This window comes from Lepus europaeus, chromosome 16, assembly GCF_033115175.1.
Source record: "Lepus europaeus isolate LE1 chromosome 16, mLepTim1.pri, whole genome shotgun sequence".
In the NCBI taxonomy this organism is placed as follows: domain Eukaryota; kingdom Metazoa; phylum Chordata; class Mammalia; order Lagomorpha; family Leporidae; genus Lepus; species Lepus europaeus.
This window is the reverse complement of record NC_084842.1, coordinates 58,905,395-58,922,802: the sequence shown is the minus strand read 5'-3', so window position 1 is coordinate 58,922,802 and position 17,408 is coordinate 58,905,395. Positions and strand designations below refer to the sequence as shown.

At 42.5% G+C, this 17,408-nt stretch overlaps 1 protein-coding gene across 1 annotated transcript in view; it reads right to left on the bottom strand.

Moving 5' to 3' along the window:
• The window catches only part of RFC1 (replication factor C subunit 1), an 88,452-nt gene that overhangs the window by 13,988 nt on the left and 57,056 nt on the right, over positions 1–17,408 (bottom strand). The window contains exons 9-15 of the mRNA XM_062213583.1: positions 16,888–17,174; positions 13,228–13,335; positions 10,720–10,899; positions 8,653–8,757; positions 5,031–5,430; positions 4,214–4,323; positions 1,640–1,754 (exon numbers count right to left, since the gene is read on the bottom strand). Coding sequence (XP_062069567.1) covers positions 1,640–1,754; positions 4,214–4,323; positions 5,031–5,430; positions 8,653–8,757; positions 10,720–10,899; positions 13,228–13,335; positions 16,888–17,174 — 1,305 coding nt within the window. The remainder of the gene's footprint in view (positions 1–1,639; positions 1,755–4,213; positions 4,324–5,030; positions 5,431–8,652; positions 8,758–10,719; positions 10,900–13,227; positions 13,336–16,887; positions 17,175–17,408) is intronic.

Here is a 17,408-nt window from a genome sequence, read left to right as displayed (position 1 = left end):
GCTGTAGCGGCCACTGGAGGGTGAACCAGCGGCAAAAAAGGAAGACCTTTCTCTCTGTCTCTCTCTCTATCCACTCTGCCTGTCAAAAAAATAAATAAATAAAAAAATAAAAGAGTAAAACCTTTAAAAAAAAACTATGTGCATTTGTCATGTAATATATTTTAGTTATTTGTTCCTTATCTATATAGTATACTCTTTTAAGGGAATTTCACACTCCATTTTATAAATATATTATTTACTTAATCATTGATGAAATATTATAACGTTGAAGAGTTTGCTATCATAGGTCATACTAAATATTTTTTTAATCTGTGTGTGTATGTGTGTGTGTGTGTGAGAGAGAGAGAGAGAGAGAGAGAGAAGAGAGTGAGAAAGGGAGGAGACATACATCATTTGTACATATACAGGTATAATAGCTAAATTCCAGGAATAGGGATTTCTGGGCTAGAGAGTATATATAAGAAGACTTAAAAAGAAAATTTATTTATAAACCAGAGTTACAGAAAGAGGGGGAAAGACAGAGACAGCCATTTTCCATCGCTGGCTCACTCCCCAAATGGCTACAATAGCCAGAGCTGGGCCAGGCCAAAATCAGGAATCAGGAGTCTCATCTGGGTCTCCCACGTCACCTGTGGCAGGGGCCCAAACACTTGGGCCATCTGATACTGCTTTTCCCAGTAGGAAGCTGGATCTGAAGCAGGGCAATTGGGGCATGAACTGGTGCCCACATGGGATGCTGGCATCCCAGGCGGTGGCTTTTCCCCACTACTACACAGTGCTGGCCCAGAACATGACTTTGAGGGATACCGATTTACACTCCTACGAGCCATGTGCAGGAGTAACATTCCCTGAGCAACTTCTTTCACACAATGATTTTCTACCACTGAAAGCACCAAGAATTCAAGTGAACAAGCAGCCAGTATAGGCTCTAGATACACCCTGTTCAGGCCTTAACCGGGCATCTTATTTTCCCCATGATCTCTGGTCACTGAGAAGCACTGGCTACAACCTGAAACACAGCAGGCACTCCCACACTGGGCCTCTGTTTCTCTTCTGCAGGGATCCTTCAGTCTTCACGCCTTTCAAATAAATTTCACCCATTCACCTGTAGCTAAATAAAAGGTTAACTGCTGCTCCATGAGAGTTAGGTCAGGGGGGCACGGGCACTTGGCATAGCACTTAGGACACTGCTTGGGATGCCTGCATCCCACTGGGGAGTGCTTGAATTCCAGTCCTGGCTCTGCTCCCAATTCCAGCGTCCTGGGAATTCCTGTATCCTGGCAAGCAGCAGGTGGTGGCTCAAGTTCTTGGATCCCTGGCTCCCTCTTAATGTGAGAGACCCGGATTGAATTCTAGTCTCTCAGCATCAGCCTGGCCCAGCCCCAGCTGTTGCATACATTTGGGAAACAAACCAGGAGATGAGAGATCTCTGTCTCTCATTCTCTCGCTACCCCATCTGCCATCCAAATAAAATTAATTAATGTGTTAAAAAAAAAAAAAGCAGTTATATTAGAGGCCTTTCTTATTCTCTTGTTAGCCCCAGTATTTAGTAGGATGCTTACCAAATAGTAAGCATACTGAAATTAAATTGTTTTTCTTATATAACAACCACTACAAAACAGTTCAAAACATCACATACTCGAATAAAAGCCTTTGATGCTGGTATTATTCAGTGATTCCGCAACAACTGCCTTCAGACTATTCTTACTCCGTGTGTCACTTGCATTCAGCTCCACGTAGCTGTATCCCAATTCCTAGTCAAAATATCGGAAATCATTAGGTTACAATGCAAATTATTTCCTCTCTCCCAAAAACTGTCAAGGAAGAAAGAGGGTAACAAAACATTACATAAAGAACAATGGGTAAAATACAAAGTATGATACTAACAAAGAGATTAACTTTAAGATTCCTCACCACATTAGACATTTTAAATATATCACAGAAACACACACAGCACACACATACAAACACACACGTCTTAAAATCATAGCTGGGGGGGAGGGGGAGTCACAGGTTAACCCTCCACCTGCGGTGCCAGAATCCCATATGGGCCCCAGTTTTAGTCCCGGCTGCTCCTCTTCCAATCCAGCTCTCTGCTATGGCCTGGGAAAACAGCAGAAGATGGCCCAAGCGCTTGGGCCCCTGTACCTGCAAGGGAGACCCAGAAGAAGCTCCTGGCTTCAGCTCAGTTCAGCACCAACGACTGTAGCCATTTGGGGAGTGAACCAACGAAGGAAGACCTTTCTCTCTCTGTCTCTCTCCCTCTTACTGTCTATAACTCTAACTCTCAAATAAATAAAATCTTAAAAAAATAAAATCATAGCTGGTAAATCTCATCTGAAGAATATAACTGAATATGCAAGTGTCTTCAGTTTCTTTCCGAAAGTGATAGAGAGAATTCAATATAATCAACATATGAACTCAATATCAAATAATTAACTTATTTTAAGATAATAAAAAGTAATTTTTGTCTCTTCAAAATAAATTAGAAAGTTAAATCATTCTTTGTCAAACTATTCCAACATACAACTTTCCTCTCAAGTCAGAAATATTCAAGTTATCCTGATTCATTTCCCAAAACAGATCAGATTATAAAATGCCTTGATTCTCAAAAAATGCAAAGATAATAATAAAAGGAGAGGGGCTGGTGCTGTGGTGTAGCAGGTAAAGCCGCCGCCTGCAGTGTCAGCATCCCATATGGATGCTGTTTCAAGACCTGGCTGCTCCACTCCCAATCTAGCTCTCTGCTATGGCCTGGGAAAGCAGCAGCAGATGGCCCAAGTCCTTGGGCCCCTGCACCGGCGTGGGAGACCCAGAAGAGGCTCCTGGCTTCAGATGGAAGATGTCGCTCGCTCGCTCTCTCTTCCTCTCCCTCTCCCTCGGCCTCTCCTCTCTCTGTGTAACTCTTCCAAATACATAAATCTTTAAAAAATAATAATAAAAGGAGAAAAGAATCCCATTCATAACTGTGGAGACTAGGAAAAAACACTGTTTTGCTTTTCTAAAAGAGTCATGTCAGCACTCAGAAAGCTTTGGAGCAGCAGGTGTTTAGCACAGAAATCAGGATGCCTGCTTTCTACACTACAAGTCTGACTGCTGGCTCCAGACGCTGACTCCAGCTTCTTGCTAACACAGACCCTTGGAGACAGCAGTGATGACTCACGTAATTGGGCTCCTGCCACCCACAGACACACCTGACTTGAGTTCCTGGATGCTGGCTTCAAGCCCAGCCCCGCCCCAGCCCAGCCCCAGCCACTGTTGGAATCTGAGATGGAAGTTCTCTTGCTGTTAAATAAACAAACTTCTTTTTTTTTTTAAGTTTCATTTTTGAATTTTCAGGCCAGGGGTGCTAAACCTATATCTGTAAGATAATATACCCGAGTGCTTATTAGCACACTGACTGGCTCTTTAGTCTTTCTCTTATCCACAGTGTCACTTGCAATGTTCTGGTTATCTGTGCTCAAACATGGTCCAAAATATTAAATGGAAAATTTATACGCCACTCTGAGCAGTGTGAGGAAATCCTGTACCAAGCTCAATTCCACCAAGTACATGAATCATCCCTTTGTCCAGTGTATCCAAGCTCTATATGCTACCTGCCTATTAGTCACTTGGTAGCATTCTTGGCTATTAGATTAACTGTCACAATATCACAGGGTTTGTGTGCAAGTAACCCTTATTTTACTTAATAATGGCCCCAGGACAGAAGGGTAAGAATGCAAAGGAGGCACCAGGACATAAAACATGGAAGGACAGATGAAATCTGGTGCTGTGTGGCAATGCCACCGGACACAGAGGATAAAGCACAATATATACAAATATACACACTTCTATACTATCCTTAGTTTCAAGCATCAGTTAGGGGTCTTGGCACATGCCCCCCCTGGATCTAGGGGGGAGGGTTGGGAAAGACTACTATGTTATAATAATGAATATCTTAAAAGGGATATTAAATATATAATATAATAATATTATAATATAATTATGTTATGTTATATATAATATATATTATATATATTATATATACTATATATAGTATATATAATATATATAATATATTAAAAGGGAAAATGATAACCATCACCAGAACCAAAGCTAATTCTAAAGGTTTCTTTTCAGGGAAGTATTTACAGCAGGTTCAAATACACACACACTCACCCATGCTCATGCACGCATTTACCTGCTGCAGACTGCTCTACAACACAGCACTCACCTGACACACCAGAGAAGCCGTGGTGGTTTTGCCAACACCTGGAGGGCCTGAGAGTAATGCTGCTTTAAAACTGGAGCCATCATCTTTGCCGGCAAATTTACCAAACTTTGCTGGAAGGAAATGAGAAGTCTGGAGTGTTAATCTGAATCACTAACAGAAGTTTAGGAATGGCAGTGATTGTCACGAACATGACACAGAGATCAGCCCTCCAGTTTCATCCTAAATTTGCAGAATATTTTCTACAAATCATAAACAAGGGCTTCCAGAGTGCTTAATGAAATCCTTCTCCCTACCTCACCTCCACCCAAAATAAAAAACCACAATTGGTTCATTTTAAAATTCTGCATGGGCTCAGATCCTACCCTCACCTCTGGAAGTGGTTCAGTTGAGACTTTACCCCTCTGTGTCTGTCTCCTCCTTTGTAAAATGAAAGAGTGACATAGCTGGTAGGGGCATTGAGAGGATCAAAGTTCTGAGAGCATGCTGATCGGCATCCTCCATAAATATTAACAAGCATGGGGCCAGTGCTACCCGTTCCTCCAGGGATATGAGCTCCACCTGTGCTACCCCTGACCACACCCACCTTCCCCACAGCACCCTGTACTTCGCCCTGTAACAGTGCTGGCACAATACATCTAATGGGCTCACATGCCTCCCCGACTGTGTTTCGTTCACAACAGCACCTGGCTCAGAGCACGCTCTCAAAAACTGCTTGCTGATAAGTGAATGAACCAACAATTATTTTCACACATTTGGCACAAGCAAGCAACTACGCATTGACAGACACACAGAGAAATGAGTCAAGTGGTACAATCACCATGTTTTTTCTCTTCAGGAGAACTCTTGTGCCAGTTGCGGAGCCAGCGTAGGAGTTTGTTGGCACAGCTCTGGTCACCTTGCTGTCCAATTATGCTCTTGAGTGAAGTTGGCTTATACTTATCTACCCAGAGCAAATGTTCCAGTTTGTTTCCACTGCTGCCATCCGCCACATTCCCAGTGCTGCTGTCAGCAGGCGGCTCCTCAGGCACCTGCTCCTGGAAGTCCAGCCCTCTCCGAAACACACTTGCTTCCTTTTTTGCTGACTTTATAGAGCTGTCCCTTTGAGGAGTCAGCCTGCTCTTTTTAGATTCTGATTCCTTCTTAGTTGGACTGATTTTTCTTTTCCCTTGGTTATTTTTTTGGGGTGTTTTCTCCAATTTGGACTTTTCTTTCTTCATCTTAAAAAGTGGAAAAGGGGGAAAGAAATCTGATGAGACACACAGAATTTCTGTCCTACCACACCAAGACATCCAAGTGAGTTACTCAGCCTGGTTTGGTCTTTTCACAATGGGCAATGCAGTATATGACAAGCATCCCCTTCCAAATTCCATAAAAATTACTAACAAGCACACTGAAAAGCACCCACTGCAACTGTGAAAAACAACAGGAGTTGGCACTGTGGCATAGCAGGTAAAGCCCCAGCCTGCAGTGCCGGCATCCCATATGGGCGCCGGTTCAAGTCCCTGCTGCTACACTTCCAATCCAGCTCTCTGCCATGGCCTGGGAAAGCTGTAAAAGATGGCCCAAGTCTTTGGGCCCCTGCATCCACGTGGAAGACCTGGAGGAAGCCCCTGACTCCTGACTGTGTTGGTGCAGCTTTGGCCACTGTGGCCAACTGGGGAGTGAACCAGCAAATGGAAGACCTCTCTCTCTGCCTCTCCTTCTCTCTCTGTGTAACTCTTTCAAATAAAATAAATCATTTTTAAAAAATAACAAATTGTTTTTTTTAAAGGAATAAATTTTAGTTCGAAAATGCAGAGTAAAGGGCTAAGAGATTTTTCTTTCAAAGTTCCATAAAAACTTCTATGGAAATGTTCATGGCAGCATTATTTTACATATTATAGCCAAAAGATGGAAGCAAATGTCCATCACCTGATGAATGAATAAACAAAATGTGGTATCTCAACACAATGGACCACTATTCACCCATAAAATGATGAAACCTGCTACAACACAGGTGAGCCTTTAAAATATTATGCTAAAGGAAAGAAGGACAAAAGGATGCACCATATGATTTTATTTATAAGAGATGTCCAAAACAGGAAAATCCTTAGTGGTAAAAAGTAGAGAGTGTGTCAGGAGGGAGCTATGGGAAGGGGTAAGTGACTGCTAAGTGACATAGCTTCTTTTCTGAGTGATGAAGATGTTCTGGAATTAGGAAGTGCTGATGGCTGCCCATTCTTGCGACTATACTAGAAACCACTGACTTACATACTTTAAAAAGGCAATTATGCACTGTGAATAGTATCTCAAATTTTTAATTAGTGCCTCTTTAAGCAGTGGCTGCTAAAACTCATGTATGAATATTTGAAGAGAAATCAGACACTGGCATAACCTTATAGTATCTACCCAGGATAGTTATCAATTACAAGGAGAAAACAGTCACTACAGTCACTTTCTTAGTGGAAAAACCCAGCAGCCATCATCTGAACCCAGTGGTCAAGTTCATCATGACCAAAACAAGGCTTTGTGACATCAGGTGCACGGGGTATGACTCACTGAGAAGCACACAGTATCACGTCTGTGGTATTCTTGTCAAAAATGAACACTCTCAGTCTAATCACAACAGAGACCCCTGAGAGACATTCTACAGAACTGACCAACTCTCATCAAAAATGTCAAATTCACCCAAAAAAAAAAAAAAAAAAAAAGAGAAGACTGAATAACTGTCACAGACTGGAGGAGACTAACACACTCAGTGCAGTGTGAGAAGCTGAGACAGAAAGAGGTCAAGAGGGCAAAATGAATAATACGTGTGGTTCACGGTCCAGAATATGGTATGATGCTGATTTCTTATTTACAAGTTCCTGTTCCTGTTATAACTGGACTGTTGTTACACAATCAAATCATTCCCAAGACTTTTTCCTAATGGCATAAACAAGGCAGACCTCTTGTTTCTTGGGTGACAAAGCTAGAGACACCAACCTTGAGACGCTGACAATCTAGCGTCCATCACGGGGAAAAAACCGGTGAATGCCAGGAAGGAATGAGGCTGACACAGGGAGAAACAGAGAGATGGACAAGGAAAGAGTTCTAAAAGTACTGTAGTCCTGGACCCAGGACCAGGGATCTAAGGATCCTGGATCCCTAGACCAGACCCACCCTGCCCACAGTTTACCACATGAGCCAACATATTCTTACACATGCTACAACTAAAATAAGCTGTTTCGGTCAGATCTGAAAAAGCCCTAAATAGTTTTAATTAAAAATGAATTTAGGTGCCAGCGCTGTGGCGTAGCAAGTGAAGCTGCCACAGCTCCAGCTGTTGTGGCCAACTGGAGAGTGAACCAGCAGATGGAAGACCTCTCTCTCTCTCTCTCTCATTCTGTGAACTTTGACTTTCAAATAAATAAATAAATGCTTTTAAAAAATGAACTTATTGGAGCTGGCAGTGTAGTGTATTGTAAAGCAGCCACCTGTGATGCCAGCATTCCATATGGGCACTGGTTTGAGACCTGGCTGGTCCATTTCCAATCTAGCTCCCTGTTACTGCACCTGGGAAAGCAGTGGAAGACAGACCACGTGTTTGGGCCCCTGCACCCAAGTAGAAGACCAGGAAGAAGTTCCTGGCTCCTGGCTTCAGCCTAACACAGCCTTGGTCATTGCGGCCTTTTGAGGAGTGAACCAGCAAACAGAAGATCCTTCTCTCTTCTTCTGTAACTCTACCTTTCAAATAAATAAGCAATAACTCTTTTTTTTAAAAAATGAATTTATCATGCTGATATCTAGAACACATCCTTTAAAGAACTCTTAAGTAAAAACTTTTGCATAAAGTCAATGAAAGAATACAGAAGATGGGGCCGGCACTGTGGCAACCCACGGCACCAGCATCCCATGTGGTCAACAGTTCAAGTCCCAAATGTTCCTCTTCCAATCCAGCTCTCTAATGGTCTGGGAAGGCAGTGGAAGATGGCCCAAGTGCTTGGGCCCCTGCACCCACATAGATCTGGAAGAAGCTCCCGGCTCCTGGCTCCTGGCTTCAGATCAGTTCAGCTCAGGCCGTCACAGCCATTTGGGGAGTGAACCAGCAGATGGAAGACCTTTATCCCTGTCTCTGTCTCTCCCTCTCTCCATCTGTAATTCTACCTCTCAAATAAAATAAAAATCTTAAAAAAAAAAAGACTTCAGAGGGAAAGTCCAATAAACAAAACATAAATGGAAATCCACCACCTAGCCCAATTCTCTCTCTTCATATTCCTTTGAGAAATGAAAAAGAATATACCAAGAAGACATCCTAAAGCAGAGTCCTTCGGCCACAGAGGATGTGAGAGAAGTTCCCTGCGGTAGATGGAAGCTTAATCTTTTAGCCAACAGGCCTGCACCCATACAAGGTATGACTGTGTGAAACAAGCAAGTTTCTAAACAGCAACTTAAATAAACCAAGTTCATTTTTCACAAACCTCAGCTTCAACGGCTATTTCATACTTGGACTTCTTCCCTGGCATAGTTCGAATCAGATTCAGTAGGCCATCTTCATCAATAATGTTTGTTCCCAAGGCTGCTGCCTGTTCATCAGAAAATACAAATCGTCAAAACTGCAAATTAACTATTCCTTTCTATAACAAAGATTCCAGGCTCTATTAGTAGTGAAAAAATAGCTTTGTAAGTCAGATAAAACTGGAATACTAAGCAAATACCAAAAAAAAAAAAAAAAAAAAAAAAAACCACATTCATTGAACAGTATCATTATTAGAATGACACATTCCCTAAGAGTGACAGACTGGTCACTTTAGTGTCACATCTCTGGATGGCTTCAGCTTTCCTCCCCTGGAAAGGGAAAAGCCCCTAGGGCCTAAATCCAGCTCTTCATATCCCCTCTCTCATGTCTGACTCACAGGGCAACATTTCCCACCACCTGCTTCCCTGCCAGCACAACTCCAAAGTGTCTGTCTCCCAGTGATGGACTACGTCTGGTCTAAGACAATCAGACAGGCCTTGATTCTCCCAGCCTCACTTTAGTCCTGGATGCCACGTGACAGCTCCAGCCAATGAGGCCTAGGTGGACTTCTTCAAGAGGCACTGCTGGAAAAACTCTTGTGCAGCCAGTCTCAGCTATTATGACATCTTGCCACTGCTCTCTTTCCTGCCTTGAACGCAGACCTGAAATGCCTAGAGCTCCAGCTAGCTGACAACCACAAGACCATGTGTGAAATGCCTAGAGCTCCAGCTAGCTGACAACACAAGACCATGCGTGAAATGAGAGCTAACACACTAAGAGCGAGGGAGGTGGGAGTGGGAACTTGCCTAGCATAGCTACATTACTGAGCTGCTGAACTACCCTCAGCATGGAATGCTTGCCAAATGAGGAAAATTAGCAGCTGTTCGTTTAAACCATGAATGGCTGAGTATTCTGTTACTTGCAGCTAAACAGAACCCTACCTGACCTGTTTCTTTCCCCTGAGAGTTCTGCTACAGTGTAGATTTGGTTTGATGCCTCTAAGGTACACGTGTTGGGAAGGTGGTTCTCTGGGTGGGAGTACCATGAAGTGGTGTGCAATCTTTCAGATGTGGGGTCCTTTGGTCAATGGGGATATGCTCTCGCTCAAAGGGGTTTAGGTGCTTCTCCTGGACCCCAGTGGGTTCTCACTAGCACAGGTAAAAAGCCTGAGCCTGGCCCAGCCCGTCTCTCTAGCTTCCTGTTGCAGATGGGCTCCTTCCTCCTGGGTGCACTCTGCCACCTACCAAGGGGCTCACACTACAGTCATGCTGCTTGGCCTTTCAGCCTCCAAAACCGTGAGCTACATAAACCTCTGTTCCTTACTAAGTTAGTCACCTTGGCTCTTTTGTTACATAAACAAAACATGGACTAAGACAAGTTTCCAATATAAAAAAATTAAGATGGGGGCCAGCATTGCGGCATAGCAGGTAAGGCCACTGCCAGTGATACCAGCATGCTATATGGGCACAGGTTCCTGTCCTGGCTGCTCCATTTCCGATCCAGTTCTCTGCTAGTGACCTGGGAAAGTAGGGGAAGATGGCCCAAGGGTTGGGCCCCTACTACCCACATGGGAGACCCTAAAGAAGCTCCTAACTTTGGCCTGGCCTAGCCCCCGCTGTTGTGGCCATCTGTGGAGTGATCCAGTGAATGGAAGACTTCTCTCTCTGCAATTCTGACTTTCAAATCAATAAATAAATCTAAAAAAAATTAAGATAGAGTACACCATGGCATATAAAGGAATACTTAGGACTAAAAGAAAAAGAAAACTGCAATTGTTTCCATCTTCAAAAAAAAAAAAAAAAGAATTAAACTAGAAGACAACTAAGCAAGTAAACAGAGACTGTGCCTTCAATTAAGAAACCAGGCTCCTGGGGTCTGAGCCAATGACACTTCTGCAGGAAGGAAATAACATAAGGAAGAAATTACTTTTCCATTTTTTTCTTCACTTCAAGGGCAACATTACAAATGGTCGCATCACAGCGTGCCAAGCCAAGCAGGCATGCACTGCGGAGAGCACAGCGGGACCTACCTTATCACTCTTGGACTGTCCACTATCACGACCCATGACAAGGTAGTTTGTCTTCTTGCTGACGTTCCCTGTTACTTTCCCTCCATAACGTTCAATTAGAGACTTGGCCTCTTCTCGTTCAATGGACTCCAGCACTCCTGTGATTACAAACGTAAGGCCTTCCAAGCAATTTTCAGCTCCCTAAAAATCAAAATGTTCAAGCAGAGAGGAAATTACATGGTAGCTTTCCAAAGAAAAATTTGGCATCAAAACTGCAGGAAGTTGATTTTTGTCTCTTGACATCATGAATATCCTCAGCATGAAAAATTTGCTGGAAACTTATAGCATGTAAGTAGAACTGAAACTAAATCCTAAAACACTCTCATACAGGCAACATTTAATAAGCTATAAAGTTAGCAATGGCAGACATATCCACCACTAGTAGCAAAGCTCACAAAAATTATTCATGCTATTTTCTGCTATGTTTTTTACATTTAAACTACTAAATTGCATACTTTAAGTAAACAACCAAATGTAATCTACCTACTGTTGTTAAATAAGGAAAGTTTTGACTCTGAAAAGCAAAACTAGTCTGAGCACTCATGCTTCTCTCTGCTGATTACAGCAGTAAGTTTAACAACTTGCTAGTTACCGAAGACAAGATCACATCATCCCTTGGCTAGAAAGATTAACTCAGATAATACAAGAGCTATCGCCAAAGAGAGCTGGATGGGGAAGATATTTAACCATAACTGCAACTGCGCATAGCTATAAACTAAAAATTTTTACAATAGGTCACTAAAATTGTACAACCAAGTAAAGTGGAAGTATATATGACACTCCAAATTACTTATCACTCTTTGAATAGGGAACTGAGATCAAAAGACTTAAAACAGGCTTAAAAAGAGCAAAACAATATTCAAAGACTGCCCTAATACAAATTCAATCCTTCGTTAATCCAGGCAAAGAACTTTTCTTGGAAGACAAAGAGATATAACCATGAATCTGCTAAAAAGTTCCACTAACATCTCAAGATCCCTTAAAGCCTTCAAGTTATAAGACTGAAGTGATCTCCTATAACTCCCTAAGTACTGAAATCCTTGTAACAATTCAAAACAATCCTGGAAAATGCCACATGCAAGCCTCTATATTCCCCCATCCCAATCATCTCTTGTCTCCCGAATTATCACCCACTTTGGCTCTGCAAGTCATCTTACTTATCCAAACCTGGTACTTCCAGCACTGCCACCAAACCCTTCCATTCTACAACTCCACAGCTCTCATTGCAGGAATGGCAAACATCCAATATTCTCAACCTCTTCTCCAACATTCCCTCTTACACCTTGCCCTCCCTGAAACCTGGCTGTCCCCTAAAGACACCCCTTTGTCTGACATCCTCTCCAGCAGAGACTTGGTAGGTCTCTCCCACACCAGGCACAGTACAGGAGGCTAGACTGGCATCATTTTCTTGCCTCCGATAGAATCCACTGGCCCCTTGAGTGTCACTCCTTCCTCCACCCCCACTTCCCAACGACACCATCCTTACCCTCTCCTTGTGAAGGGAACTACTAATCTTCATATGTAGCTATGCTTACCAAGCAACACGAAAATTAAATATACATACACATTAAAGATGTATCTTTCCTTCCCTTCTCACCTTCTGAGAACTCTCCACTGCATGTGATTATCCTTCTCGTTCTGCTATTAACTTCAATCTTTCCCCTTCTGGCGGGACCCATCCCATAAGCAAAAATTATATTTTAAGTATCTCCACCATAAAACATTCATATTCCCCCCCCCCTAAATCCCACCTAGCTAAAAGTCCTCTCCTCTCCCTTTCACAATCAAACTTACCAAAACTATTATCTACTTACCCTGTCTCCATTTTATCTCTGCACACTCTTCAACCCACTTCCATCACTATTAAAACTCCTTCTCTTAGGCAAAATGGGTCCTTCAAGAGGTGGCCTGATTAACACTTGCAGCCACTCTCATCCCCCGGTCACTATGCTCCAACGGCATCACTCTTCTAGTTCTTCAAACATACCACACAAGATCCTGCCCACGGCAGGACACCACACATTCTGGCTCCTCTGCCCAGATCACTGTGTCATCACCATCTCTTCACAGTGGTTCCCATTCACTCTTCAAGCCTCCATGTAAATATCACTTATTCTGCCTGCCCCACTGAGAGCCAGGGTCCTCTGCTGTCCTAAAGCCATCTTGGGCTTTCCCCTCACAGCATATAGGACAATTATAATTAAGCAATTATTTTTTTAATGTTTGTTTCCTTAAACCACAAGTGCCACAGAAGTAAAAAGCGTTAGTCTTGCCACTTGTATATTCTCAGAGCATAGCCTCTCCAGGGCTACTTGCTGTTGACAGGAAAATTCTTCTAAGCATCAAGCAGTGGTTCAAAATGTGAGTCAATGCCCCACGTCGATGCACACAGTGCCCGAGGTCTCTCTCGCTCCTGTGCACTAATTCTCTGTGTGTGATGAGCACACACAGGGCTCTCAGCACTCTTACCTTTGGAATTTCTTTGGAGCCCAGAGCTTTGGGACCTTCTCGGTTTAAGTAGCTTCGATAAGCTTGATAATTAGTGCGCTTCTTTTCAGAATCTTCAGGACTTATAGACTTGGGGAAAGGAAAAGAAGATTGAAAAAAGTCATGAAAAATTCATGCAAATTTTATAGTATGTATCTACAAATATTAAAGTCACTTCTGTGCTTGGTCATGAGATGAACAGCTTTAACTGTTCAGGTACGCCTCAAATTACAGATGCCTGACTTACAAGCCCTGCTGCACCTGCCCTTCTCAAAACCGTCCGCTCTCTGAAGGCACATACCTCAGGGCAGATCAAGGGCGAAAGACCAGGGCTAGTTCCAAGCAAAGAACTGAGAAAAAGGTTTTCTTTTAGAAGCATGTATGAATCTTAACTTCTATTCCATGATCTATCCATGTTTATTTTAAAAGAAAAGTAAATATTTCCCCAAATACAGGTGATCAGGCAAGATTTCCCAAGTTTATCCTATGACCCTGCACAGCCCTAAACCAGTCCCCTACATCCCTGAGATAAGCGCCCCAGTCAGAGATGCGCAGGCTCCAAGTTAACAGCCAGCTCAAAGAAAGCCAATCGGCTCTAGAACACACACACACTTCACTCCCTGCTAGTATAAGCTTTCCCACTGATCTGAATTCTCTTTAGGATGTTACCATAGGAAAACTTTCAAACAACACATCCCACCTCCAAGTTTCTGATTCAGATGTATGGGATACGCCCAGGATATGCATACTAGGGGAAGAGGGGCTCTAAATAATTCTTATTTAAATAAACTGGAGATCATTTTGCTAAGTGAAATAAGCCAGACACAGATAAATACCACGTGTTTTCTCTCATATGTGGAAACTAATATATACATAAAATTTGTATTTAAGAACCACTACAAGGAGGGTGGCATTGTGGCTTAGTGGGCTACGCCACTGCCTGCAATGCCAGCAACCAATATGGGTGGCAGTTAGAGTCCTGGTTGCTTCACTTCCCATCCAGCTCCCAGTAATGAGCCTGAGAAAGCAGTGGAAGATGGTCCAAGTGCTTGGGTCCCTGTATCTACATAGGAGACCAGGAAGAAGCTCCTGGCTCCTGTCTTCAGCTTGGCCTAGGCCCGGTTGTTGCAGCCTTCTGGGGAGTGAACCAGCAGATGCAGTATTCTAACTCTGCCTTTCAAATAAAATATTACACACACACACACGAGTCTGTTGCTTTTCTACTTCCTGTTTTAACTTGTAAGCAACCTCAAAATGTCTTTTTTAAGAGTAAACATGCCATATGAGGACCTAATTCCAATACAGCCACTCGGCCACTCGGATGCCATGCCTTAGAAAACACATCTTTAATAAGTTTCACAGAAGAACCCAGTGCAAATCTGCGTGGGGAAATTATCTATTTAGGAATTAATTCTATGAAAAAAAATCTGAATTATATACTACTTATAAAGTGACTTTGAAGCACACCTCTTGATGAAGTCAGAACTCTGAGATCAACTGAATTTGTAAAATAAGTTCCACTGTTCCTAAAACTGCTTAAGTTCTCTTGTCTCAACTTCAAACAGCACAGTGAAAAGTAACAGTATCATTTAAAAATTTCCTCTTTCACAAAAATAGACAGCCTCTGTAAACTGAACATGTTTACTGGGCCAGAAGAAAAGCATTTGTCCACCAGATAAGTATTTAGTGAAGAAAAATCTGAGACCAAAAAGTTAATTGTTCCTTTAAGCATATTTATGAGCATTGCCCACAACCAAAAGCATTTTGAATCATCAGCACTTCATGGTTCTGCACTAAAAAATAATGGTGATGAGCAGTTAAAATAGACAATATTCTGCTTTTAATACTAAGTGCCTAAGAGGCATGAACAAATACTGGTTTCTTGTTATGAATCTAAAGTGGTTCCAAATTGAAGACTGGAAGAGACTATTAGCTTTTCAAATATATTTGAAAACAAAGCTTCCAAAAATCATTATTTTACCATTTTTCCCTTTGAAAAATGGTTTCAGTGTCTCAAGATTGTTAAGTAAGAGTAAAAAGATGTAAATTCTAGACAAAACTAAAAAACAATTATTTTAATAACAATGGCTAAAACTTTTCTAACACTTATGTCCCAGGCTCTAAGTGGTTTTTATAGATTGGTTCATTGGGTACTATTATTATCCCCATCGCATATGAGATCAAAGCATAGGAAGAGGAAGTACCAGATCCAGGTCACACATCTGCTCCATGGTGGAGCTATGCTTTGACACTGGCTCTAGAGTTAGAGGCCCTGTTACTCCAGTTTTGTCTCCAGAGGTCCTGAGCTCAAGGCTAGACCTGCCACATAGAAGCTGAAGAATCTTGATAAAGTTACTTAACTCCTTTAGTTTATTTCATCTCTAAAATGTGAATAATAAAATCAAGTGTCTCACAGGGTTGCTGTGAGAGTGCATGAAATACCCTATGTAGGGGTTGGCATCCCAAAAGGGCCCCAGTTTGAGCCCCAGCTGCTCCATTTCCAATCCAGCTCCCTGCTAATGTACCTGGGAAAGCAGAGGAGGGTGGCCCAAGTGCTTGGGCCCCTGCATACACATGGAAGACCTAAAAGTTCCTGGCTCCTGGCTTCAGCCTGGCCCAGCCCCAGCCATGGTGGCCATTTGGGAAGTGAACCAGGTAAACCAGGGGATGGTTCTCCCTCCCTCTCTCTCTCTAACTCTGCCTTTCAAAATAAATAAATCTTTAAAAAAAATACCATATGTATAGTATCAACACAATACCTGATACACAGTAACAATAAATACTAATTTGTCTATATTAGTAATCTATATTCTACAACAGCATCTAAGTAAGATTTATATTAAAAATATTACGATGACTTATGAAGTTGGAAATAAGGTGTGAGTGGTTGGCACTGTGGTGTAGTTAAGCCAATACCTGCAATGCCCATCCCACATAAGAGTGCCAGTTTAACTCCTAGCTACTCCACGTACAATCCAGCTCCCTGCTAATACACCTGGGGAAGGCAATGGAAGATGACCCAAGTACTTGGGCCCCTGCCACCCTGCAGGAGACCAGACGAAGTTTCTGGCTCCTGGCTTCGGCCTGGCCTACCCACGGCTGCTGTGGCCATTTGGGGAGTGAACCAACAATTGGAAGATCAATCTTCCAACTTCCCGCTTCATCTCCCTCTCCCTTTCCCACCTTGTCTTACAAATAAATAAATAACCGTGGCCGGCGCCATGGCTTAACAGGCTAATTCTCCACCTTGCAGCGCCGGCACACCGGGTTCTAGTCCCGGCTGGGGTACCGGATTCTATCCCGGTTGCCCCTCTTCCAAGCCAGCTCTCTGCTATGGCCCGGGAAGGCAGTGGAGGATGGCCCAAGAGCTTGGGCCCTGCACCCGCATGGGAGACCAGGAGAAGCACCTGGCTCCTGGCTTCGGATCAGCGAGATGCGCCGGCCATGGCAGCCATTGGAGGGTGAACCAACGGCAAAAAGGAAGACCTTTCTCTCTGTCTCTCTCTCTATCCACTCTGCCTGTCAAAAAAAATAAATAAATTTAAAAAATAAATAAATAAATAACCTTAAAAAAAGTGAAAAAATCATTAAAAATTCACATAAACACACAATCCCAAAATAAACACATCAGAAAGCTCCTACCTCCTTCTTGGCTGGAGAACTTTTGATTTTCTTAGGAGTTTTTGTTTCGCCTTTCAGTTCAATGGCATTTTCTTTTCTTTTAGAGGCCAAAGGCTCTGTTTCTTTATTAGAACTCTCTTCTTTTATTTTCATCGCTGCCAACTTAGAACTGGCCTTTGGTGAAGAGGACTTTCCTGTTGTGAGAGCTGCTGTCTTGGAAGGTCCCAGGGCTTCCTTTGAACTACCACATTTAGCTTGCTTCTTAGGACTGTAGTTTTTCCTTTCATCTGAAAAATGTTCTGTTTTTACTAAGAAGAAAGAAAAGGTTATGATTGTTACTTTCAGAAAACGATACCCAGTAACAACTACTTTTTTCATTTTTCACCTGAGTAATCTTAGTGCACAAATCATATGATTTCAAAACATGTTATTTTAGTTCTTTATACAGTACTCTTTAATTAAGCATTTATATGTAACTTCTTTGTATAGTCAGAGATTTGTCTAGATTGTTTAACTATAAACTCCTAATCTAACTGCAACAT